Genomic DNA, 26,024 nt, shown 5'->3' with positions numbered 1-26,024 from the left:
ACTATCTTGGTAAAGGAAAATTGGAGATTATTTAACTGCCAGATATCTTTTAATGCTACCTAAAACTATGCAAACTAGGCTGTACATATAAGACCATATGCACATATCCAAAAGATAAAACACATACACATTTTGTTTTAATGATTCATATATAAATATTGTTCTTATTTGAACAATAGGTGCCATTTTACCTAATAGGTTTATACACAGAGTATAGTCTTAATTACAATGGTTTGGTGGCAGTGTTTTTTTTTTGGTTTTTTTTTTTTTTTTTGACAGACAAAGATTAAATTTGAAATCTTAACAAAATTACTTATAAAAAAAAAAAGAAAAATTTGCTGGTGGGTGTAAATTAATAGAAAACATTCATTTAAGTATGTTTGTGTTTTTGTTATTTCCTTGCTCTCTTACTCTCTGCTGCTGCTAGCTTTCTTTTTTTTTTTTTTTTTTTTTTTTTTCCAATGAACTCACAATAATTAAGATACTTTTTTAAATAAATACCTTCTAAATAGACTTTGCTCTGTTGTTTTTTTTTATTTTATGTGTATTAACATCCACTTTTCCACGATTGAATGAAATTTGTTGTGACAAATTTTTCTACAGCCGGATGCCTTTCATGTTGCCATCCTTCACCTGTTTCCAAGTAAGGTAATATTTCCCTGTGACCAGGCATATTTACACAAAGTTGTGAATGGATATTTTCAATGATAGTGATACTCATTCACAAACCAACGAAACCATAACACACACACAAGCATGACCTGTTTCTTTCAGTTTCTATCTACTAAATCCAATCTATCAGGGCTATAGAAGACACTTGCCCAAAGTGTCATGTAGTAGGTCTGAGCCTGAAACCAGGTGGTTGGGGAACAAACTTCTTAATCACAGTCACCTGCACTTATGTAGTGCCATGATATTCCAGAAGTTAATTCCATAGATTGTTGTTGTTGGCATTCCGTCGCTTACAACGTTGAGGGATCCAGTTGATCCGATCAAGGAAACAGCCTGCTTGTGAAATTAACGTGCAAGTGGCTGAGCACTCCACAGACACGTGTACCCTTAAAGTAGTTCTCGGGGATATTCAGCGTAACACAGTGTGACAAGACTGACCCTTTGAATTAAAGGCACAACAGAAACAGGAAGTAAGAGTGAGAGAAAGAGTACAGCAGGGTTCGCCACCATCCCCTGCTGGAGCCTCGTGGAGCTTTAGGTGTTTTCGCTCAATAAACACTCACAACACCCGGTCTGGGAATTGAAACCGCGATCCTATGACCGTGAGTCCGCTGCCCTACCACTGGGCCATTGCGCCTCCACTGAATTCCATAGATATGCATAGAATTATTCCACTTATTTTAATATATTCTGTTGGGTATATAGAAAAACTCAAAGATGATCTTAACTTCTATACATTTCAGTCATGCTGTGGCACCACCTTGAAGAATTTTTAATCAAATGAATCAATCCCATTATTTTCTTCTTTTAATGCCTGTACTTATTTTGAGTTACAGGGACATAAACATACCAACACTGGTTGTCAAGCAGTGGTGGAGGATAAACACACATACATACAATGGACTTCTTTCAGTTTCTATCTACTAAATTCACTTGCAAGGCTTTGGTTGGCCCAAGGTTATAAAGAGACACTTGGTCAACATGCCATGCAGTGGGATTGAACCCAGAACCAAACTTCTTACCACACAGCCAGGTCTGCACTTAGGATATGGATAAAATAGAGGTTAAAAAAATATATATTTTGTAATATATTTTAGGCTGTTATGAGCATTTCTGTTTAGTTCTTCACTTAGATATGCTGAATTTGGGACTTCATTTGAAATTGAATTTTGAATTAAATGGAAATTAAATAACAAAATCAATAAAAGTTTAATTTTCCTCTTTATTCAGTTTTGTCTTCAATTTTGCTTTCTGCAACTCAAAAATTGATTTTTTAAAATTTCACTTTGAATCTGCGTAGTTTACAACATCACTGTTCAAAATGTTTGCATTTATTAAAAAAAAAATTTTTTTTTTTATTCAGTTGAATTTACAAAAGTCTCCTAGTAATTCACACTTCTTTCAGAAATGAGTGAATTTTACATACAAGTTGCTGATTCATAAGCTTGAAAGCTCATGTTTCGTTATTGGCGGCCTGCCTGACTGGCTCCTGTGCTGGTGGAACGTAAAAAGCACCAACTACACTCTTGGAGTGGTTGGGATTAGGAAGGGCATCCAACTGTAGAAATATTACCAGATCATATTGGAGGCTGGTGCAGCTGGTGGCTCTCTAGATCTCAGTCAAACTATTCAACCCATGCCAGCATGGAAAACGGATGTTAAACAGTGATGATATTCACTTAAACCTCTTCAATGGCCCAGTATGTATATGTGTACACACACACACACACACACACAGTGTCTAATTCATCATTATTTAACATCTATGTTCCATGCCAGCATGGGTTGGACAATATAACAAGATCCAAGTCCAAAGATTACACTGTGCTCCAATGTCTGCTTTGGATGCCATTCTTAGCATCAACCACTTCAGTGTGCAGGGTGCTTTTTACATGGCGCCAGCAGTAGCAAGTTTGCCAACTAACTTGCAAGATGAGTCCTTAACTTAAGGAATAGTATTGATGTAGCTTCATGTCAAGTGAAGAAAGGTTAACGATATGTTGGAGAGATATAATTATAATTAATAATTTGGTTATGTAAAATCTCAGAGCAGAATATTTAAAGGTTAGTGTGAAGAAATAGAGTATATTACAGATAATTAAGGCTGTCTCTCTGATTGGTGTAGAAACATTTTGTCTCAGTTTGCCTAGATCTATCAACCTTAATTATTCTGGACCATTGTGACTTACGAAGGTACTCTAGTAATTAATTTCAAATCACTGAAAACCTGTATACTATATTTTAACGTGTATAAGCAATCTTTTTTTTTTTTTAATTAGCTTAAAAAAATTTAGGGGTTTCTTAAACATGGATAATATAATTTCTTACAAGACCTTCAAAAAAAGTATGGAATACGAAACCATTTTTCCAAATTTTAAGCCCCCAAAATTAGGAGGTTCCTTATGCACATTGAAATATGGTTATCCAAATATATTTCCATAAAGGATGTGACTTTATAGAGATGCCTCCTTCAGTTTTCTGACCATGCCAGACTGAGAAATTGTTGCAAGCAAAGTGCCATCTTTAGACCAGAAGCGTCCAGTATTGAAACTCTGTCCATTACCTGTCAACATTTAAGAAAGAAAGAACATTGGTAATAAATCTTTTAAATGTATCCCAGAAAAATAAATTGTAATGATGAGTTAAGAGAAATGCAGCATGTTTGGCTAAACCTGTCTTACAGCATCTATTATTTGTGTAATTAAAATGTTACCAGGTTTGCTAGATTTAGGTACCAGTTGTAAATGGAAGCTAATGTATCTGGGGTTTTTTTTCACTTATTGGATTGTGCCTGTGCTGGAGCACCACCTCGACAGGTTTGGTTGAAAAAGTTCACCCCAGGACTTATTCTTATTTCTTTACTGCCCACAAGGGGCTACACACAGAGGAGACAAACAGATTAAGTTGGTTATATCGACCCCAGTCCGTAACTGGTACTTATTTAATCGACCCCCTAAAGGATAAAAGGCAAAGTCGACCTTGGCGGATAAGCATTTTGCCCGGCGTGCTAACATTTCTGCCAGCTCGCCCAGGACTTATTCTAGTGATCCTTTTGCTGAACTGCTAAGTTATGAGGACATCAACAAACTAACACCAGTTATCAAATGATGGTGGCAGACAGACTCATACATACAAAATTTTTCTTTTGGTTTCCATCTACCAAGTCTACTTACAAAGTATCTGTCAGCCCGGGGCATTGTAGGAAGACACTTACCCAAGGGCCATACAGTAGGACTGAACCCAAAATCATGTGACTGAAGTGGGATTCCTAACCACATAGCCATGACTGCCTATGGTGATGAAAAAGGAACAAAAATATTGATTTCAAATTTTGGCACAAGGCCTGCAATTTCGGGGATGGGTTAAGTCGGTTACATTAGTTCCAGAGCTCAACTGGTGCTTATTTTATCAACCCCACCAAAAGGAAGAAATGTAGTCGACCTTGGCAGAATTTGAACTTGGAATGTAAAGACAAATGAAATGCCTAGCATAGTAACAATTCTGCCAGTTTGCTGTCATAAAAAAGGAAGAAAAGAAAAGAAAATAATTTGTACTTACCTGCGTAAGAACTTTCTGTTTCATAAAGCAACCATTCATTAACATCAATATCATTGTGAAACCATACCGAGTGATCCAACGAAACTAGAAAGGTTTTCATAAATGGATCTTTGTTTGGTAGGAGCGAAGTTGTGAGTAGGATGTAATCAGATAGGTATAGAAGATTACACCTGTGCCAATTTTGATTCATTTCACCTGAAACATTGAACACATCATCATTATCATTATGTTTAACGTCCGCTTTCCATGCTGGCATGGGTTGGACGGTTTGACTGAGAACTGACAAGCCAGGAGGCTGCACCTGGCTCCAATCTGATATGGCAAGGTTTCTACAGCTGGATGCCCTTCATAACGCCAACCACTCCAAGAGTGAAGTGGGTGCTTTTTACATGCCACCAGCATGGGAGCCAGTCAAGTGGCACTGACATCGGCCACATTCGAATGGTGCTTTTTACATGCCACTGGTACACATACAAAAACATGTGATATTAAATATTAGTAAATTTTGTTGTTATATCAAAATAATAAGATAATTGCTACGTATTTGCCTTTAAATATCTTTGAAGTCTTATCTTTTACTTGTTTCAGTCATTGGATTGCAGCTGTGTTGGGGCACCACCTTGAAGGGTTTTAAGCTCAGAAATTGACCCTAGTACTAAAGTTTTGTCAAGTCTGGTACTTTGTGCTGATTTCTTTTGCTGAACTACTAAATTGCAGGGATGTAAATAAACCAACACCAGTTGTTACATGGTGGGAGAGGACACAAACAGACACACGTCATTATCATCATCGTTTAATGTCTGCTTTCCGTGCTGGCATGGGTTGGATGGTTTAACTGAGGACTGACAAACCGGGAGGCTGCACCAGGCACCAATCTGTTCTGGCAATGTTTCTACAGCTGGATACCCTTCTTAACACCAACCACTCTGAGAGTGTAGTGGGTGCTTTTTATGTGCCACACTCGAATGGTACTTTTTACGTACCACCAGCACAGGTACCAGTCAGGCAGCATTAGCATCAGCCACGCTTAAATGGTGCTTTTTATGTGCCATTTATATGATGAGTTCCTTTCAGCTTCCGTCTAGCAAATCCACTCTCAAGTTTTGGTTTGGGGCTATAGTAGAAGACACTCGAGGTGCCATGCAATGGAGTTGAACTTGGAACCATGTGGGTGAGAAATAAAATTTCTTACCACACCACCATGACTGTGCATGGGTATAACTTCAAGAGTTTGGAGAACCTTGCTTTTGTTACAGTCTCAACCCTCCCTCCTATGCACAGTGTAAGAGAACTGCCAACTCTTGCCGCTAAATTCAACAGATATTTATGTTGGTACTTCTTACCTAAACAGTATATTCAACCCCAAAGAAATTAAGCCCATGATTCCGGGTTCAGTCCAACTGCATGGCACCTTGGGCAAATGTCTTCTGCTATAGCCTCGAGCCAATCAAAGCCTTCTCAGACAAAAACTGAAAGAAGCCCATTGTATATATGCTGAGACCCCCTTTGGTCATGACTGACCATGGGATTGCACCTAGAAAGTTACCCTCCAAGGCACAAGTCCAGGCAAGGTTGTTTATGGAAGACCAGCAGTCGCCGATGCATACCGGCCTTCCCTCTTCACGCTACCAGTGTTATCCAAGGGAAAGGCAAAGGCCGATACAGCTTGGCACCAGTGACATCGCAACTCATTTCTACAGCTGAGTGAACTGGAGCAACGTGAAATTAAGTGTCTTGCTCAAGAACAACACGCAGCCCGGTCCGGGATTCGAACTCACAACCTCGCAATTGTAAGCTCGACGCTCTAACCACTGAGCCATACGCCTTCACACACACACACACACACACACACACACACACACAGCCGACAACTAATGAAGGGCCCTTTCTCTGTGTTTATTTGTCCTGTTTTCCATTTTTTTCTTGTTTACATATTTAATGTTGTTTGCACCGTTGGTAATATCCTGTACCCATATATACATGTATATATATATATTATTAATAGTTATCGCCAAGCTAACATGGCAGTCCAAGAAAATAAGATGAATGCTGGGCTGCCATATTAGCTTGGCGATAACTATTAATATCCAGTACAGCTGCCGAAGTCTCATTTAGAGAGATCTAGAAATATTAATATATATATATATATATATATATTATTTATTATTTAATTGAATGTGATGCATCCATTTCCAAGTAAGTTTACATATGTGTGTTTTTGTCCTCCATAACCACTGTTGGTGTGTTTACATCCCTGTAAATTAGCAGCTTGGCTAAAGAAACTGATAGAATAAGTATCAAGTTTAAAAAAAAAAGTAATGGGGTTGATTTGTTCAATAAAAAGTCAAGGCAGTGCCCCAGCATAGCCGTAGTCTAATGACTGATACAAGATAAAATGTCACATGCTTAAAGAGTGGCTATAAGTGGTTTTCTTTCATTTCAAATATTTTATTGTTTGTGTTCATAGAATATAAGACAAGGTTAAACTTACTCATATCTTCTATTTGTTTCACCCAGGTTAGTCTTCTCGGTGGTAAGGTTTTAGTTCTCAGCATTTCTTCAGGATCCACTGGTCGAAATTCTACTGTAGGATCTATCGGAAGACGGCTTTTCAAATGTTGATACTTTTCATCCCTTCAGTAGCAGATTTGAGAGAGAAAAACATATTTTAAAATATTTTAAATATGATTTCTTAACAATAGCAATATTAACCCTTTGAGCCCGTAACACCGGTTTACTGGTGAATGGCTAATTTTTCTCAATAAGCCCATGATTCCAGGTTCAATGGCACCTTGGGCAAATGTCTTCTGCTATAGCCTTGGACCAACCAAAGCCTTCTCAGTGGACTTGGCAGACAAAAACTGAAAGAAGCCCATCGTATATACACATATATATGTTGAGACCCCCTTTGGTCATGACTGACCATGGGATTGCACCTAGAAAGTTACTCTCCAACACACAAGAGAGTAACTTTCTACCGGTGGAGTGTATCTGGAAGCCAAGTATATGGTCAAATCAGGTTCAGGAGGTCAGGACTCAAGGGGTTAAGGTAGCCCGTTAAAAATAATAAAGACATTTTAAGAAGTTTGTTTAATATTGATTTCAAATTTTGGTACAAGGCCAGCAATTTCAGGGGAAGAGGTAAGTTGGTTAGATCAACCCCAATGTTCAACTGGTACTTATTTTATTGACCCCGAAAGGCTGAAATGCAAAGTCAACCTTGGCAGAATTTGAATTCACAACATAAAGACGGGCAAAATGCCTAAGCATGCTAATGATTCCACCAGTTTGCCTTAATAATAATCATTTCTACTATAGGCACAAAGCCTGAAATTTCAGGGGAGGGAACTACTCAATTACATCGACCCTAGTTTTTCACTGGTACTTAATTTATCGACCCCCAAAAGGATGAAAGGTAAAGTCAACCTCGGCGGAATTTGAACTCAGAACATGGCAACTGGCGAAATACTGCTAAGCATTTCGTTCAGCATGCTAATGATTCTGCTAGCTCGCTGCCTTCAGTTTGCCTTAATAATAATAATAATAATAATACATTATTTACATTTGACAGATATTTGTCTTCATCTTGTTTGTTGTTAACACGTTTTGGCTGATATACCCTCCAGCCTTCATCAGGTGTCTTGGGAAAATTTTGAACCTGGGTTCTCATTCCTAAGGTATTTTTCAATGTTGTTACTATTATTATCATTATTATTATTCAGGTCACTGCCTGGAATTGAACTCGGAATCTTGAGGTTAGTAGCCCATGCTCTAAACCACTATGCTATATGCCTGTGGGCACATCTCTTAAATATAGAACTGTTGTAATAATAATAATAATAATAATAATAATAATAATCATAATAGTTTCAAATTTTGGCACAAGGCCAACAATTTTGGGGGAGGGGATAAGTTGATAATATCAACCCCAGTGTTCAACTGGTACTTATTTTATCAACCCCTGAAAGCCTGAAAAGCAAAGTTGACCTCAGCAGAATTTGAATTCAAACATAAAAATGGACAAAATACAGCGAAGCATTTTGCCAGCTCGCTGCCTTAACTTTGTTTAATATTAAAAATAATTAAAGATTTATTCTGCCAATTCACTGTCATCAATTGGTTAATCCAATGTTTGTAGTATGAATGAATTAGCTGTCACTGAAAAATGCATGCTAAGTGTTTTCTTTGCATCTATTTCAGCAATTGTGAAATTTGCATCACAGCAAAATTTTATCATTATTTTTACAAATGAAATCTATTATTTTTAAAATCATTTCTACTACTAGCTTCTGTTGATGAGTATTAATTAACTTTATACTGTTTAATCTTATTATAATTAAGGTAGCAAGAGGCTTAGTGGCATTTTGTCTTTTTGGGTTCAAATTCCATCGAGGTCGACTTTGCCTTTCATCCTTTTGAGGTCAATAAAATAAAGTACCAGTTGAGCACTGGGGTCGATGTAATCAGCTTACTCCACTCCCCTTGTGCCAAAATTTGAAACCACTATTATGAACATTCTTAATGTGTCGAGCTGGTAGAATCATTAGCATGCCAGACAAAATGCTTACCAGCATTACATTCTGAGTTCAAATCTCACTGAGGTCAACTTTGCCTTTCATCCTTTTGGGGTTGATAAAATAAGCGTCAGTTGAGTATTGGGGTTGCTGTAATCAACTATCTTGTTCCCCAAAAATTTCAGGTCTTGCACCAATAATAGAAAGAAATATTATGAACATTCTTTTTTACTGACACTGAATAAAGTAAAGCATATTTTTTCCTCTCTAAAACTGATGATCCAAAGCAATGGTTCTCAACCATTTTTTACCTCTGGACTGTCATAGATATTCAATGTCTAAAAAAGTTTTATTATATTTTTATAATCAAATATTATTAAGAACTATATGAAAAAAATTATTAAAATATTTTATGCTTTGTAGAAGTATAACCAGTTTACTGCACATAAATTTTAACAACAAAACCTTGTGGACCCCCAAGGGTCATATGAACCCAGGTTGAGAACCTCTGGTCTACAGCTATCCCATATCACATGAAAACCATTAAAATTTAAGTTAAGCGAGAGGGAGAAAAAGGTGGTATATCAAACCTCATTTTGGCTTCAAAAATTTTATTTGCAGGAAGAAGGTCTTCAGGTGGAAGACATTCTGGCATTTTCCATTGGTGTTCAATACAGCTATCTTCTTTGATTTTGAAAGAAATTTGCATTTTTACTACAGTTTTCTCGTTCTGAGTGGCACAGACAGTTTTGTTACAGTAGGCTTTACCTTCACGCTCATTTGCTACCTTGAAAATTAGTGGTACTTGCTGTCCTGGTAGGAAATAACAATTGAAACTAACTTGAGCATGTTTAACCCTTAAGCATTCAGACTATCCTGTCAAATGTTATGATTATTTATTCACATTGTTTTCAATTAATCATGCAATTATCTTGCAGCCTTGAGATTTTGATCTGATTGTTTATTTTTTAAATGGCATTGTAGAGAAGGTATGAAAGGTCAGACCTGGTTGGTTTGAACATAAAACAAAGTAGAATACTTAGGACGGATATGGCTGATTTAAATTCTGAAAGGTTAAATAAATGTATTTCAGCATTTTCATAAAACTGACCAATTTTCTCTCACTATTAAAACAAAGTTTATTCTGAAGAATGCTAGCAATGCCTATTTCCTTACAACTTGCTGACGAGTCTTCCATTTGATCCGATCAATGGAACAGCCTGCTCATGAAATTAATATGCAAGTGGCTGAGCATTCCACAGAAATGTATACTGTTAAAGTAGTTCACAGGGGATTCAGTATGACTCAGAATGTAACAAAATTTGCCCTTTGAATTACAAATATAACTCTCATTGTAACCATGTAGCTTTGGGTTCAGTCCCACAGCACAGCACCACCTTGGGAAAGTACCTTCTAGTATATACCAAGCTGACCAATGCCTTATGAGTAAATTTAGTAGATGGAAATTGCAGGAAGCAGTTGTAGGAATATATGTATGTGTTTGAGTGAAAATCTTTACAGTCCATGTTTGGTACTACTTGTGCAAAGCTGAGATGATGGTGACATTTGACATGTCTTTGCATGCAAAGACATGTCCAGTCAAGCATGCAAACTTCATTTCTTTCAAATCTTCACACGTCCTCTGCATTTACAGCCCACATTTCATGACCATATAGCATAACTGTTCATACACAAGCATCATGCAATTTGTCTTTCACTCTGAGGGAGAGGTCCTGAATAGACACATACGTTCTTATAGATGCATACTCATGCATAAACAAATATATGTACATGAATGTGCACCAACAAATATAAGCATACGTAGATACATAAATATAGAATGACTAAATGCTAATATAAAATGATGTGTACTTGAAAATAATAGAACACAACCTGTGTGTGTGTGTACATACAATACATGAATACATGGCAAACTAGGGATGATGGAGGTTAAATAAAAGTCAAAGTAGATCCAGATTATGCATTCATTTGTGCAAACTGTTCTGTGAGAATACTCAAAATACAAACTGATTATGAGGGGCAATCTTTATATCCAACTTAATATGGATGCTTTGTTAGAATGCTAAATACTGCAGTATCTGTTGTGAGAGGACGTCTTATATGGATGCATGGTGCATAAAAACATATTTTTGGCAGAAGAGAGCCATCTGCTATGAGCACTGGAACTAACAGATCAAGTGATTTCAATATATCTTGTCTCATCAGAAGCAGACATCCGCAAGCCACATACCAGCCAAATCTCACTGTCAATATAGAGAATTCCAGTGACTTTTCAGAAATAAAGATTGTCTTTTGGTATTATTACTGCTTCTGTCATTTAATAATTATGTTTTAATAAGCCTGCTGGCTATTTGTGACATCAGTGCCTGAAAAGTCACTGAACTTCTATATATTGCTGGCAGTGAAATTTGATTGGTAATGCAGCTAGTGGACATGTGCCACTGAGGAGATGGGACACATCAAAATCACATGATCCACAGCAGATGATTCTCATTTGCCAACAATATGAAAATGTGTGCTTTTATGCACCACACATCCAGATGAGATCCTCTCAAAGCAAATAATGCAGTATTCAGCATTCTAACAGAACATCCACCTTAAGTTGGATATAAAGATTGCTCTTTGGTATTAATACTGCTTCTCTCACTAATAATTATAGACTGATTATATAGAACGAGTATAAAATGATGAATGTCAACATAACAGGGGCTTGTTTTAAGAAAACTAGTTGAAATCAGTAAAGATATGACATAGTATGCAAGAGATCAGGAAACAGGTGATATGGAAAAGCAGCAGGCCGGATGATGGCTTCATTGGTTACATGTTTCTAATGGGCCAAACCTCGGGTTCATTACATTTCCAATGGCGAGAACGACAGATGTCAGCATATTCAGCTATTGAAAGTCTGATTCTTGGTGACCAAAATGACTCTAGAAATTCATTCCCAATTCTGAGAGTTGAGCATAGAGTGTCTATTCACATCTTATCACCCTTACTATGTACCACTTTCAGATCCTGCATAAAATTGTTTTGCCCAATCCTTCTTCAAAATGCAATCTACTGGAATTCCTACATTTTCCCTTTTGTATGTTTTACTACAGAAGCTCAAACTGATCAACAACCACAGCGATCTAACGACTCTGAGAGTCAAACTGCTTCTCTTTCTCTGACTCTCCTAACAGACAAGAAAAATTTACATTTGTTTTGTTGTTGTTGTCTTTGTCACAAATTAAATAAACTTAAGCTCAAATAAAATAAACATGGTAACTAAAAACAAATCAAAATAAAATCAACTCCAGGAAATGAAAACAACTAATGCTGGTTTTAAAAACCATTAACTTACCTGCATTGATAAAGTAATTGTGGAGACTGTGGATGTAGAGATTCTGTGATAAATTCTGACATGCAGCATTTGCAGCTTGGCCAAGGAGGAGACCACCAAAAGCTATAGATCTTGAATTATGTATATATAGCTTGTTACCTCTGAGGTAGAAAATAATATGATCCAATATAAAGAAAAGAAAAATTCATGCTAAATTAAATTAGCTCATAAAATGATTACAATATTTCTAACAATAATACAACAAAGAAGGGAATCAGGTGAATTAGGTGAAACTGGCCCAAACTTGAGAATCAAAACAATTGAAAATTGGGTCAAAGTTGAAGCCTATAGCAGAGGTTTGAACATAATTATTGTGAAATATATGACATACAATTCAATGTCAGTTTAATACATTTATCTATAATAATAAAATGCTTAGTGTGTCTCTGTCGGTCACACTAAGCAAAGAAGGGTAAAATAACAGATGAATTGGCAGTGGGTGGTCGTGATAGATCCTAAAGTAGGCAGACAAAAATTTAAAGGCTTTGCTCTGAAGACACTAGGGAAAGAAGGGTACAACAACAAATGGCTGTGAGTGACAGTCAGAAGTGGCTAACCACAGGCAAACTGAAGTGAGCTCTGAATTCCCCAGTATTTTAATGAAATGAAATTTTTACTGTAAATTATATTTAGCAATTTTACACACACACACACATGTTGCAGTATCTGGTCCTGTATTTTGATGGTGATGCTGGGATCTTTGGCACTATGCAGTTTGAGTAACTTTCAATGCCATATTTTGGTACAAGGCCTTCAAGGATTTTCTCAATGTATATCACTGCATATCTTTCTTGCCTTCATTCTAGGAAAATTTTTTTTAATTCTTTCAGTCTTTCCTAGTAGCTGATACGTTGCATTGAGATGATTTTCTTAGTGTAGCTTCGTTGGATTGCTTTGAGTTCTGCCATGAATTTTATATCGTGTAGTGACCATAGTTGGCCCAAGCTGCTAAGCACGTATGTCCTCCAAAGGATGATCAATGTCTCCTTTTCTCTTGTTTTGAAAGTCTGGAGGATCCATCTAGCTAGCCGTCTGCATTTTATTATCAAATTAGTAATATGCACTTGAAAAGATGCATCATTGCTCATGTCAATGCCCAGGTCACACACTGATATTGATTGAAGGATTTCAGTTCCTCCTGGGCCAGTATCCTGTCTGCATGTCGTTTAGCTTTGTGTGCTAATTTTTCTGCCTTAAACTGCATGTTGCTGTCCTCATCCCACCTGTATATCGCATCCAACTCCTGATGCAGATGTGAAATATTTCCAGGATTTTAAGGTGGCGAGCTGGCAGAAATGTTACATGCCAGGTGAAATGCTTAACGGTATTTCGTCTGCCGTTATGTTCTGAGTTCAAATTCCGCCAAGGTCGACTTTGCCTTTCATCCTTTCGGGGTCGATAAATTAAGTACCAGTTACGCACTGGGGTCGATGTAATAGACTTAATCGCCTTGTTTGTCCCCTCTATGTTTAGCCCCTTGTGGGCAATAAAGAAATAGGTATTTCGCCTGTCTTTACATTCTGAGTTTGAGTTCTGCCGAGGTTGACTTTGCCTTTCATCCTTTCAGGTTCGATAAATCAAGTACCAGTTGCATACTGGGGTTGATCTAATCAACTGCCCCACCACCACTCTTCAAAAATTTCAGTCCTTGTCCCCTAGAATAGAAAAGAATATTCCCAGGATTTTGTATTGTCTGAGAGACTTTTGTGTCATCTGCATAGCTAGCAGCTGAGGGCATGTCTGAAAGGGTCACTATAAATAGCAGTGGCCCTAAGACAGTGCCCTGTGGAACACCACTTGCTATTTGTGTTTCCTTGGAGGTGGCTCCATTGGCCACCACTGCCTGATGTCTATCGTTTAGAAAGTCATGCAGCCACTCTCCAAGTTTTCTGCCTATGCTGAGATCATGCAGTTTGTAACATACCATACCATGGTCGACATTGTCAAAGGCTTTTGCAAAGTCGAAATATATCACATTCATGCCTGGGTCATTCAGCTACTGTTTTAACACCCAGTCGTAGTGTTTCTGAAGTTGCATTAGACAGCTTCTACCTGATTGAAATCCTGATCGAAATTCACACTGGGTGTTATTTTCTTCAAGGAACGCAATTAGTTTCATCCAGACTATTCATTCTCTGATTTTACTGATGTGTGAGGTCAGAGAGATAGGCCTATAAATTTTAGCATCTGCTCTGCTTCCTCCCTTATGGATAAGGCATATTATCCCTTCCTTCAGTTTGTCTGGGAGCTTTACCACTTGCAAGAAAGTTCTAAAAGAGAAGCTGCAGTGGTTTTGCAAGGGCTTGTTTGCATGATTTGAGAAGGACCACTGGAAATCCATCAGAGCCAGCAGCTGAGTTTGTGTCAACCTCATCTATGGCCAGTATTACATCTTCTTCTTCAATGTTGATGTAATCAATTTTTGCCTCTTTGGTTACAGGTAAAATGGCAAAGAATTCTGCTGGTTTGTTCACTTGCCTGCATCCCAGAAGTGTAGTGAACACACTTTGGAACTGTTCGTTCAGTATTTCACTTATCCTCATGGGGTTTCCTGTGAGTGAGCCATCGTTTTGGAAGAGGTGTCCTTTTGGAAGAGGTGTCCTATCTTGTGGCATACTGAGGCTATTTCTTTGGCAAACTTAAAGAAAGCTTTAAGGCTCGACTTGATATTTTCTGAAACCCAAGCTTCCTTATCTGCTCTCGCCTTTTCATGAGACTGATACAGACTTTTCTCAATCTCCAGTTGCGCTCTCTCCAGGTGAGACTTCTCTCCACTTTTGGGGTGCTTGCTCAGGCGGCAAATTTTCCACAGACATAACAAAAATTGTCTGGGTGATCCACACACAGCCTCCCCTATTCATGATCTAACATAATGAACAGTTAAAACAGTAATCACGCAGAGTGAGAGATATACATACCACACATGACAGCAGTGCAAACGACACCAAGAACAAACTGATGTATTTGGCGTTTGCACACAATACGTCAGCACCATCGCTTGCTAAACTAACTAATGAACTTTCTCATCATTTGTTTTATTGTTGTTATTTCTTTAATTTTTAATCAAAACTGCTATCATTTTAACAAATTTTAGTATACAGCCTACATCTAGCCGAAAGTATAGTTATAAACTTGCGCATGCGCATAACTCAAAATCCTGGCGTGCTAGAACAATTCCGAGTGCGGATTCGGAATCAGCATCTTCGATTTAGTCTAAAACACGTTTTCTACCCCAGTAGCAAAATCTTTGTTGTCCAGTGTGATTAATGGTTACTAAAGATAGGGGAGGTAACTCTAAAATCTAAATTAAAAATTAAATAAGGGCAGAGCTAGGATCTTATGGAATGTACAAAGATAACTACCTAGGTACCTGAGAGATATTAAGATTTTGCTTCACTGAGGTGGGAGGGAGGGAGGTCTAATGTTCAGAGCTGTCATTGTATTTGCTGAAAGCCAGAATAATTTCCCTCTGCAAACATCCATTCAATTCTTAATTTAGATTTGCACTTCTCAACTAGAATTAATCATTAATTATTATTTTTCACTTCACTTAAAGGTATAATTATAATGAACTAAAAATCTATAACTTACTACATCATGTTAGACACATCCTTCAACATACACGTGCACATTTTATTATGTGTTCTTTTTGCTAGGAAATGTCTGTTAGTCCTTATCTAAATTCATTGCTGTCCTACTTTTTGACTGCTATTCCTCCCTCACAGTAATCTTGACAACAGCCTGTTACTGATTGGGTTGAGTGTTGTTTAATCACTTGAAACTTCATGAAGTTGCTTAGCACCAAGTCAACCCACATTCTAGCTGTAACCAGCTTCTCTCACCCTCTCTCTCTTGTAGGGGGTGTTGGGGGTGGGGGTGGCAGAGCATCTAAACCTAGATTATCTAACGACCTTAGAACAGCTGACAGAATTATTAGCATGACAGAGAAAGTACTTAACTGCAATCCTTTCAGCTTTACATTCAGAGTTGAAGTTGAGCTGAGGTCACCCCTTTCAGAATTTCTGAAATTGAGCTGAGGTCAACCTTTTCAGAATTGCTAAAATTTGAGCTGATGTCAACCCTTTCAGAATTGCTAAAATTTGAGCTGATGTCAACCCTTTCAGAATTGCTAAAATTTAAGCAGAGGTTAACCCTTTCAGAATTGCTAAAATTGAGCTAAGGTTAACCTTTTCAGAATTGCTAGAATTGAACTGAGGTTAACCCTTTCAAAATTGCTAAAATAAGTACCAGTTGAGTACTGGGACTAATGTAATCAACTAGCCCTCCACTACCAAATTTCAGGCCTTGCGCCTTTAGTAGACTGGATTATTTTATGACCTTCCCTTTTGCAACACAATGGAGCATGATTTGAGGAAGATTTGGTGTTATTTCTAACACCAGTCACTGTAAGTTGAAATATTAGTGGCCTATACTACTGTTACATAACTTAGCTATGTAATCTTATCTAATAATTTAGGTGTCTGGAATTTCAAATTAAGGAGATAGGTGTTAATTTTACTCAACTGTTACAGCTGCAATAAAGACATTAATTTTTTAAAAAATTTATATTTATTACCTTTTCTATTATTTACTTGTTTCAGTCATTGGACTGCAGCTATGCTTGGACATCACCTTAAAGAAATCTGTACCTATTCTATTCATTTCTTTTACCAAACCACTAAGGATGTAAACGAACCAACACCAGTTGTCAATTGGTGGTTGAAGAATGACAGAATGACAACACACATACACATAATGGACTTCTGCACAGTTTCTGTTTACTAACTTCATTCAGAAAGCTTTGGTCAGCCTGGGGCTATAGTAAAAGACACTTGTTCAAGGTGCTGCACAGTGGGACTGAACCTGAAACCACATGAATGGAAAACAAGCTTCTCAACCACACAACTATGCCTGTGTCAATATTTTGCTTTTTATTTTTCATAAAGTTAGATTTCTTACATCAAACCTAATACACGAACTAATGTTTATCACCACATCAATACGGCTGTTTGACATTACTACCGTTTTAACGCCAGGCAGATTCTCTGCCACCTGGCTACTGGTGCAACATGCACCCTGTATATTTTATGCCCTTCCCTTGCACCAGTAACCAGTTGGTGGAGGATCTGCCTGAGGTTAAAACAGTAGTAACGTCAAACAGCGATATTGATGTGATGATAAACATTATTTCTTAGTATAGTTACTACTTTCATCTCTTATTGAGATTTTCTAACACCTAATATATTCCTTTATTCCTTCATAAAAGAATAAAAGAACCCTACAATGTCATTCTAAAAATATACTATCACATCATAGGAATTTTGAAGCTACGAGATAATGAATGATTTATTCAAACCAATTTGAATAAATAAGCATTACATTCCACAGAGTAATCTGAATGCTATGGAGTTAAGCAAAATATATTTTTATTAACAATGCAAAGGAAAAATAAGAAGAAAAAAAAAAGACTTTAGCTGAAAGGAAACTGCTTGTTCATGAGAGCTTATGCTATAGTTTTATTTGTACAAAAACCAAACTTATCTATTATCGAAAAAGACAAACATAGATAAAGAGGTGCTTATATAATACATATAAACAGAAGGAAAATAAACAGTAACTCCTACAATGACGATCTTTTATTCACTATAGGCACAGGTGTGGCTGTGTGGTTAAAGAGCTTGCTTCCCAAGCATGTGATCTTGGGTTCAATTCTACTGCATGGTACTCTGGGCGAATATCTTCTACTATAGCCCTAGTTCGTCCAAAGTCTTGCAAGTGAATTTGATAGATGCACATTGAAAGAGGCCTATTGTGTGTGTGTGTGTGTGTGTGTGTGTGTGTGTGTGTGTGTGTGTGTGTGTGTGTGTGTGTGTTTTACCTTTCTTTACAGCTCGACAATTGCTGTTTAGCTCGTTTACAACCCTGATACAATAAATACAAGGCTTAAAATACAAACTAAATAAATACTGGAGTTGACTTGTTTGACGAAATCCTTGAAAGCAATGGCATGGCCGCAGTTCAATGACTGGATGATGATAAATTGAAAAGGTAATAGCTAAATCAAAGTGATGATGTTTCTAAAGTCAATTTAGAAAATGAACAGTGATTCACTGAGAAGCTTGTCCATGTCTCTTAGTAGGCAAAGATTTAATTCAGGGCCTGCACTTTAGATAAACGTACATGAATCCTACCTTCACATGAAAAGAGAGAATCTCTATTTTTGCTCTTGATACTTGCGAAATAAAGAAAAGTTTAGGGAGATTTGCTTTCTTTTACCTATCATCAGATATAGCTAAATTTAGGGATGATTTGGTTGCTATTTCTAGTATTTCATTTTACAACCTAGAAGTTTCTCTTGGTGGCACATACACATCTACATACAAGCCATGTTTGCACCAAATGTGCGTACATACATATGTGCACCCTGCTTCCTTATCCATGTGTGTGTATACATTTTTATCTTTTATCTTTTACTTGTTTCAATCATTTGACGGTAGCCATGCTGGAGCACCACTTTGGATAATTTTAGTTGAACGAATCGACCCCAGTACCTTTTTTTTTCTGTTTTTAAAACCTGGTACTTATTCTATCAGTCTCTTTTGCCAAACTGCTAAGTTGTTAAGCAGTAAAGGGGGACAAACACACAAAGATACACATATAGATATATACATATATACAATGGGCTTCTTTCAGTTTTCATCAACCAAATCCACTCACAAGCCTTTGGTTAGCCCAAGGCTATAGTAGAAGACACTTGCCCAAGGATCCATGCAGTGGGACTGAACCCAGAACCATGTGGTTGTGAAGCAAACTTCTTACCACTCAAATATCTAGCAGTGTAATCAAACATGGAGCCAAGTGGTTGTGAGACAAATTTCTTAATCATACAGCTAAGCTTGTGCCCTATATTTAAGTAACCCGTTGGAGCATATTAGATAACACTACAGGACAAAAAATCCCTATTATTTACATCCTAGTGTGTCTGTCAGCTATTAACTACAAGTAGTAATGATATAATATTGTATAAACAGAGTGTGGTTTTTACACCTCATACACAAACTGAATGTGGACACCTTTATGCAGTCAACTATGCTACAGTGAAAAGCAGCCAAATCTTCCTTCAATCAAATACTCATTCATTACCAACTCGGCTGAAACTGGCTCAGGCTCTGTAGTACAAATGTCTTGTTTTCATAAGTTTTGGATTAAAATCTTCCACCAAACCTTAGTCACAATTAATGTTTCTAACACTAGCTTAATGATAACTAAGTTATTTTACTAAATTCTTTGTTATATTTATATTAACTGAAAGAAATGCAGAACATCTCAAAATAAACACAGTAACGAAAGGGTAGAAGGGCACAATGAAAATATAGCTGTAGATATACATAAATAGGGCTAAACAACAGCGCGTTATATAAAGATGTTACTGCGTGCGTAAAGTATCCTGGCAACTTATATGTTAAAATATTGACATATATTCTCTTTTACTTGTTTCAGTCATTTGACTGCGGCCATGCTGGAGCACTGCCTTTAGTCGAGCAAATCGACCCCAGGACTTTCTTTTGCCGAACCGCTAAGTTACGGGGACGTAAACACCAGCATCGGTTGTCAAGCGATGTTGGGAGGTGGGGGACAAACACAGACACACACATATATATACAGGTACTACTAAAGCAGCACGGACCCGAACGCGCAGTCGCGCGTCCACGCTAGCTAGTCTTGAGTGGTCGATCCTAACCCTAACCCTAACCCTGTCCCTAACCCTAACCCTAACCCTAACCCGCGTGTGCAAATGAATACGTGTTTAGGGTTAGGGTTAGGATCGACCACTCACGACTAGCTAGCGCGGACGCGCGACTGCGCGTTCGGGACCGTGCTGCTTTAGTAGTACCTATATACATATACATATATACGATGGGCTTCTTTCAGTTTCCGTCTACCAAATTCACTCACAAGGCTTTGGTCGGCCCGAGGCTATAGTAGAAGATACATGCCCAAGGTACCACGCAGTGGGACTGAACCCAGAACCATGTCGTTGGTAAGCAAGCTACTTATCACATAGCCACTCCTAAATCTCTAATAGACCTAATGCAGTTTCGCACCTCTCCTTGAAAAATGTATTTTTTGAAAACAGTTTTTCGGATCCCTACGTTTTAGATGTCGGAGATTCCGAATATGCGAGAAACCACGTTTTCAAAATTTTAAATTCGAGAAGCATATAGATATGTGTATAGATAGATAGATAGATAGATATGAATGTCTTCCTGGGGCTAAAAACAACAGTAACACCGTCTTCTATAGGACCGCTACATTTGGTTGACAAATATATTTTATGAATAAACGGACAAGGATAAATAGATAGACAAATAAAAAAATTGATGAAAAAGTTCAAATTTAAAATTGGGGGAGGGGTGAAATTTGAGCCCCTTATTAAACTTTATAACAATTATGTATACAAAATGATGTATATTTAATTTACATTGAATTATTATTTACGATTGCTTAAGGCAAACACAAGTAAAACGTAAATTCTTTTCACTTTAATGTTTCGTCTGTATTTAATTTCGATTTGCATATGTTCAATTCGCTACGGTCTGTTTAACGTAAAGAAAATCAAAAATCTTTAATTGGGCGAGGGGGGGGGGATAAAAAAAATTTCATATCCGTAATCTCCGACATCTAAAACGTAGGAATCCGAAAAAAAAAATTGCTCAAGAAATTGCATTTTTGAAGGAGAGGTGCGGAACTGCATTAGCCCCTAATAAAGAAATATATGACACAATATGTGGGAGAAAAAACAGAATCTGAAAAATCGTCTTTTGTAAAAGGTGTTTATATCCGCATTCCATGTTCAAAGAGTTAATTAAATAATTTTCACACTCAAATTGTTGAAGCATAGAATAAACTACCAGCATCAATTGTCAGTTGTTGGAACATCGTGTCCTTGAAAAGCAAGAGTGTTGCATATTTTTATGGGATGAAACATAAAAGGAAAAAAGTGAACAGTAAGAGCCATTAAGTGGAAAGGGTGCAACGGGTCCCCAGGTGTAATGTTTCGCGAATTTCGGGAAGCATAGGATTGGTGGACATTGGAATTAGACACTGAGGGAAAATAGCTGTAACTTTTTAATTTTGACGATTTATCGAAAAAGACAAACATAGATAAAGAGGTGCTTATATAATACATATAAACAGAAGGAAAATAAACAGTAACTCCTACAATGACGATCTTTTATTCACTATAGGCACAGGTGTGGCTGTGTGGTTAAAGAGCTTGCTTCCCAAGCATGTGATCTTGGGTTCAATATCTTCTACTATAGCCCCAGTTCGTCCAAAGTCTTGCAAGTGAATTTGGTAGATGGACATTGAAAGAGGCCTATTGTGTGTGTGTGTGTGTGTGTGTGTGTGTTTTACCTTTCTTTACAGCTCGACAATTGCTGTTTAGCTCGTTTACAACCCTGATACAATAAATACAAGGCTTAAAATACAAAATAAATAAATACTGGAGTTGACTTGTTTGACGAAATCCTTGAAAGCAATGGCATGGCCGCAGTTCAATGACTGGATGATGATAAATTGAAAAGGTAATAGCTAAATCAAAGTGATGATGTTTCTAAAGCCAATTTAGAAAATGAACAGTGATTCACTGAGAAGCTTGTCCATGTCTCTTAGTAGGCAAAGATTTAATTCAGGGCCTGCACTTTAGATAAACGTACATGAATCCTACCTTCACATGAAAAGAGAGAATCTCTATTTTTGCTCTTGATACTTGCGAAATAAGGAAAAGTTTAGGGAGATTTGCTTTCTTTTACCTATCATCAGATATAGCTAAATTTAGGGATGATTTGGTTGCTATTTCTAGTATTTCATTTTACAACCTAGAAGTTTCTCTTGGTGGCACATACACATCTACATACAAGCCATGTTTGCACCAAATGTACATACATACATATGTGCACCCTGCTTCCTTAAAACCTGGTACTTATTCTATCAGTCTCTTTTGCCAAACTGCTAAGTTGTTAAGCAGTAAAGGGGGACAAACACACAAAGATACACATATAGATATATACATATATACAATGGGCTTCTTTCAGTTTTCATCAACCAAATCCACTCACAAGCCTTTGGTTAGCCCAAGGCTATAGTAGAAGACACTTGCCCAAGGATCCATGCAGTGGGACTGAACCCAGAACCATGTGGTTGTGAAGCAAACTTCTTACCACTCAAATATCTAGCAGTGTAATCAAACATGGAGCCAAGTGGTTGTGAGACAAATTTCTTAATCATACAGCTAAGCTTGTGCCCTATATTTAAGTAACCCGTTGGAGCATATTAGATAACACTACAGGACAAAAAATCCCTATTATTTACATCCTAGTGTGTCTGTCAGCTATTAACTACAAGTAGTAATGATATAATATTGTATAAACAGAGTGTGGTTTTTACACCTCATACACAAACTGAATGTGGACACCTTTATGCAGTCAACTATGCTACAGTGAAAAGCAGCCAAATCTTCCTTCAATCAAATACTCATTCATTACCAACTCGGCTGAAACTGGCTCAGGCTCTGTAGTACAAATGTCTTGTTTTCATAAGTTTTGGATTAAAATCTTCCACCAAACCTTAGTCACAATGAATGTTCCTAACACTAGCTTAATGATAACTAAGTTATTTTACTAAATTCTTTGTTATATTTATATTAATTGAAAGAAATGCAGAACATCTCAAAATAAACACAGTAACGAAAGGGTAGAAGGGCACAATGAAAATATAGCTGTAGATATACATAAATAGGGCTAAACAACAGCGCGTTATATAAAGATGTTACTGCGTGCATAAAGTATCCTGGCAACTTATATGTTAAAATATTGACATATATTCTCTTTTACTTGTTTCAGTCATTTGACTGCGGCCATGCTGGAGCACTGCCTTTAGTCGAGCAAATCGACCCCAGGACTTTCTTTTGCAGAACCGCTAAGTTACGGGGACGTAAACACCAGCATCGGTTGTCAAGCGATGTTGGGGGGGGGGGGGACAAACACAGACACACACATATATATACAGGTACTACTAAAGCAGCACGGACCCGAACGCGCAGTCGCGCGTCCACGCTAGCTAGTCTTGAGTGGTCGATCCTATCCCTAACCCTAACCCTAACCCTAACCCGCGTGTGCAAATGAATACGTGTTTAGGGTTAGGGTTAGGGTTAGGATCGACCACTCACGACTAGCTAGCGCGGACGCGCGACAGCGCGACTGCGCGTTCGGGTCCGCTCTGCTTGAGTAGTACCTATATTTTATGAATAAACGGACAAGGATAAATAGATAGACAAATAAAAAAATTGATGAAAAAGTTCAAATTTAAAATTGGGGGAGGGGTGAAATTTGAGCCCCTTATTAAACTTTATAACAATTATGTATACAAAATGATGTATATTTAATTTACATTGAATTATTATTTACGATTGCTTAAGGCAAACAAGTAAAACGCAAATTCTTTTCACTTTAATGTTTTGTCTGTATTTAATTTCGATTTGCATATGTTCAATTCGCTACGGTCTGTTTAACGTAAAGAAAATCAAAAGTCTTTAATTGGGCGAGGGGGGGGGGGATAAAAAAAATTTCATATCCGTAATCTCCGACATCTAAAACGTAGGAATCCGAAAAAAAAAAAAATGCTCAAGAAATTGCATTTTTCAAGGAGAGGTGCGGAACTGCATTAGCCCCTAATAAAGAAATATATGACAAAATATGTGGGAGAAAAAACAGAATCTGAAAAATCGTCTTTTGTAAAAGGTGTTTATATCCGCATTCCATGTTCAAAGAGTTAATTAAATAATTTTCACACTCAAATTGTTGAAGCATAGAATAAACTACCAGCATCAATTGTCAGTTGTTGGAACATCGTGTCCTTTCATCCCATAAAAATATGCAACACTCTTGCTTTCATTGTTACTTTTTCTTCCCTCTTTTATCCTTGTATTCAATTTTTCCGCAAAATATTTTAAACAGAAAATGTTTCCCTCGCGGGTTTTAAGTGCGTAGGAGGACAAAAATTGGTCAAAATCGGTCCAGACAAGGGTGGCAGAAGTGATACAAAAATAATAAATTTTTTCCTTTTTTCTTTCGTGAAAAGATGCCTCCCATCATTCCGAAGACTGAGTTGAAAAAAAAATATGGAAAAATCCCCGTCAAAACGGAGAAAATAAAATGTGTGGGCCGTCTAATCCGAAACTCCGTTTTGCTGAAACTCCTCTCCTCGTCCCCGCCCCTTTCCAAAAAATTTTGCCAACAAATTTCTTTGTAATCGTAATTTACACCATTGGAAAGGTATTTGTATAAAATTTCGTGGTCAATATAAAGATCTTTATATTGACTGGTGAAAGGCAAAGGCGACCTTGACAGAATTTGAACCCAGAGCGTAAATCCAAAAGAAATGCTGCAAAACATTTTGTCCGACGGGCAAATGATTCTGCTAAAAGATATTAAATATTTTTTAATATTTTTAAATGAGTCTTTATGGTAAAATCTGAATCTCAATTGTCGAAATCAAAACAAGAAAAAAATCGAAAACAGCAACCTTGTCACAAAACTTTTACTATTAATACCGATGTGCCTAAAAAACATTAAACTTACCTAAACACACCAGGTTCCACATTCGTAACTCCAAGCGCGTATTCAATAAATTTCCCAGGTTTAACTCCAAGCGATTCCATAAATTTCTGGGGAGAAGAATAATCTACTTCTGTCTCAGATGAAGTGTATTTACGTGAATTTACTAAACTATCAAATTGTAAAGAACTAGACGGCGTGTAAGTAATGCTATTTTCGAGTGACATGGTCAGGCGCTTATATACTTTCGATAAAACACGATTTATCAACATCGTCAAAACGATAGGTATTATATTTAAGTTTTAGAGCAGAAAATGTATTACTTATTTACTCATAAAGGGTCGCAAAACAAAATATCAGTCAATGTATTCACTTGTTTGAAATTAAAAAAAACTGTTGTTATATAATCGTTACGGAACAGCCCTACTGCCACATTTTGTTTATGTCAAACGGTTAACGCTTGCAATACATAACCTTTGTATTTTATACCGGTTACTTTCGTTTTGCATTCAAGATAAAATAGTTGTATTTAAAACATTTTTAATGTCATATTTTCGTACCTCATCTAAAAGCTACGTTAAACTGCAGCTACCAGACTAAAATTTTTAAAAATTACTAATTTATTTATTCTATTGTTATTTAAAGTCAGAGACAACTTTATAATATCGTTAGAACTAATCATGTGTAATGTATGTATAATGTTGGTGTATACATATCCGATTAACCAATATCCAAAAGTGAAAATGGGAAAAGGGGAACGAGAAAATGAAAGAGAAAAAAGAAAGGAAAAGGGTAAAATAAAACATCAATGCAACACCAAGTGCTTCGATTGGTTTAATAGAACCGACTGAGGGGATCAACAGAACCTACTGAAGCAAGCCAACACGCTCGCTACATTACCAAGGGCAACGGCGAGGCTAAGGCGTTGGAACAGTCAAGCACAGTCAGGGGCAGTGGTTCCCAAACTTTTTTGGGGTGCTGCCTCCTTGACACCCAGACCACATTCCTACCGCCCTCACCCCAACTAACCATCACAAACATAGACCTCTTTGTGAAGCAAATTCAAAACAACTGTATTCCACAAATAAACTTAAAGTAATGAAGCCATTATTTTGTTGTTTTTACATGAATCGCTACCCTACCATCACCCCACTTTTTACATCAATCGCTACCCCATTATCGCCCCACTTTTCCCCAACGTCCCCAGTGGGGATTAACGCTCACTTTGGGAACCACTTGCTCATGGGCATCACCTGACAC

General features: G+C 37.2%; 1 protein-coding gene across 1 annotated transcript; it reads right to left on the bottom strand.

The window, feature by feature from the left end:
* Positions 1 to 1,876: 1,876 nt before the first annotated feature.
* On the bottom strand, positions 1,877 to 25,211 carry LOC106884441 (acyl-coenzyme A thioesterase 8). The gene is made up of 6 exons (XM_052973139.2): positions 24,789 to 25,211; positions 12,109 to 12,248; positions 9,335 to 9,557; positions 6,722 to 6,864; positions 4,231 to 4,425; positions 1,877 to 3,235 (listed from the first exon to the last, which is right to left on the bottom strand). Exons 1-6 carry the CDS (start codon positions 25,034 to 25,036, stop codon positions 3,126 to 3,128), a joined length of 1,059 nt encoding a protein of 352 aa, XP_052829099.1. The 5' UTR covers positions 25,037 to 25,211; the 3' UTR covers positions 1,877 to 3,125.
* Between the last annotated feature and the right edge of the window lie 813 nt (positions 25,212 to 26,024).

The sequence above is a fragment of the Octopus bimaculoides genome, chromosome 1 (genome assembly GCF_046866305.1).
Source record: "Octopus bimaculoides isolate indiv1 chromosome 1, ASM4686630v1, whole genome shotgun sequence".
NCBI classification, from domain to species: Eukaryota; Metazoa; Mollusca; class Cephalopoda; order Octopoda; family Octopodidae; genus Octopus; species Octopus bimaculoides.
This window is presented reverse-complemented; position numbering and strand designations above follow the sequence as displayed.